At 45.8% G+C, this 2,213-nt stretch overlaps 1 protein-coding gene across 1 annotated transcript; it reads right to left on the bottom strand.

Moving 5' to 3' along the window:
* Positions 1 to 1,488: 1,488 nt before the first annotated feature.
* On the bottom strand, positions 1,489 to 2,213 carry VTP01DRAFT_7273 (uncharacterized protein; the record flags this gene model as incomplete). The annotated part of the gene is made up of 2 exons (XM_069386267.1): positions 1,489 to 1,704; positions 1,769 to 1,897. Coding segments are annotated over 2 exons (345 nt in total), but the record flags the coding sequence as incomplete, so codon positions are not given.

Genomic DNA, 2,213 nt, shown 5'->3' with positions numbered 1-2,213 from the left:
TGGAAAGAGTGTACCAGGAAGTTATGTGTAGTGAAGCCGGCAAAACCATTATGCCGAAGACGTATCTGATTCGCTGGCTCGGAAGAACATTCCAGCATTACCGGGAAGGTACTCGCTAAGTGAAACTAGTTCACCAAGCTGCTTAGAACATTTCCATAGACTTCTACACTTCCTGTATCCTCCAGAAGCTTCCTTGTAAATAGATATAAATATGCGTTGTTAGAACAATGAAGTCCAACATCGAATTCGCCAGTAAAGATATTGTATCCTTTATTGCTGGATTGATTCTTCAAGCAAGATAGACATCCAGGGAATACGCACACGACATGTTGACACATTGTGTTGCTTCTTTTCCGGCCTCACTACAAATAATATTCTTTCATTTTAGCCCCTTGTTTGGTGTCATTTTGATCTTCAAACTCCTCTCTCTTTGAATGTATATGCGCGCCTCGATTTTTACTCTCGTTTATGCCCTGCACAGACCGAAATTTCCATTCTTAAACTGAGCATTGTAAAAATCCACGCTCCGACATGCCCGTACTCACAAGCCTCGACTGGCATCGAACTAAGTCTTTCGCGCCAACCTTATACCTATGAAAGCAACCAGTTAGCAAATTAGTTACATTCCTTAGTACCAACATTGTACTTTAGATCCCCTCGCAGTCCTTAAAATGTCGCCGGAGCACGAATAGAGAGAAGAACACCTTTTACGTCTTTTTTTCAAGAATTGTAATTTCGAAGAGTGCAGTATAGATTTTGGAGTCGTCTGTACTGTGCTGCAAATTGTGTATCTTACGCCTGAACGGATACGAAGCCATCCAGGATTAAAGAGCTTGCGAAGCGGGTCGTATTTAAAGAAATAGGCGCAAGCTCTTTAATCCTGGATGGCCTCTAGGACCCGACCGTGGGGATGGTACCGTGTGGGTAAAACCCTGGAAGAGTGAGGGGACACTACGGCCAATGGCATAAACCGGGATATCCCCCCTTGCATTCCCAGCAAGTATGTCGAGGAGCTTTAAAGGATCGTACGCTATGGAGGTCATCTAGAACCATCGTGTATGTGGTTCTAGATGACCTCCTCCGCAAGAGCGGAGAGATGGCTCAAGAAGTTGTTGGCCTATTGTTCCAAATAAGTACTATCTTCGATTTTTGCCGCATGCTCATCACTTACAACTCTGGTACGCCAATTGGGGCGAAGAATTCTTCAGCGGGCAACTTCGTTCCGCTCCTTGCCCTCGATATCTTGCTCGTCCGATATATAGCCGGGTTCGAAGCAACAACTTCTCTGTCTCGAACTGGTGGCAGTGCACACAGTAGGAGCTTTCCTCATTGCAGCGCTTCCACGCGTCGTAGCGCTGCTTTCTTTTCTGTATTGTCTGTAAGTAATAATCGATGCTAAGTACTGCATTCAAAGCATACCGTAGTCAGACGCTTATGACGCTCCTTGTCTTCCCGTTCCTTGTCTCGGGCTTCCGGACTCTTCTGCTCCTACGTCTTGTGATGCCGAAGCTGGTTCTTCAACTTCTGCAAAACGAAGTCCTCTGTCCATTCCGGCTTGCAGAATTCCGTAAGCAATTTACGGATGTAACCCTGGAACGCATCAACGACTCGTTGGTTCTGTTCGCTATCGATGAGCTCAGATAGGTGCCATCTTGTCATAGGGCTCAACGATAACGTTCGCTTGTAGTAACCGCGAAGAGTCGCCTGCGGTGAAGATGTAATATCAGCCGGGTTATATATATGACTATTTCTCGTATGCGAAACTTACCGACAGTTCACGATCTTCTTCCGTGCGACCCTTTGCCTTTCGGTGCTCTTCAAGTTGAGTTTTGAGGCCTTCAGCTCCTCCGTCTGCCTCAGATAGAGCTTCTTGAGGTCCGCGATGTTGTCGTATCCGCTAATGACAATCACTAGTCGCACCCAGATTGTTATAGTGAAGCCTATAGCCACAGCAGCTAACAATATCTAGAGACTCTTAGCAAGCACTGGTATCCACGAGCACTTTCGAGAACTTTCACTACCGCAGCAGTATCCTTTACAGTATAAATAGCCCCCATTTCATTCGGATAAATAGCAGAATCAGTGTCCTCTTCTTCCTTTATTTCTTCTTAGCAACTGTATCACTAGTTGACCTTGCTGAGCTAGAAAAGCGACCACGACTGCAACACACGTACATGATCCCTCGCTATAACATCCTAGTCATTAGGACTCAG

Source organism: Rhizomucor pusillus (assembly GCF_041956525.1).
Source record: "Rhizomucor pusillus strain CBS 183.67 unplaced genomic scaffold VTP01scaffold_37, whole genome shotgun sequence".
NCBI lineage: Eukaryota > Fungi > Mucoromycota > Mucoromycetes > Mucorales > Lichtheimiaceae > Rhizomucor > Rhizomucor pusillus.
This window is presented reverse-complemented; position numbering and strand designations above follow the sequence as displayed.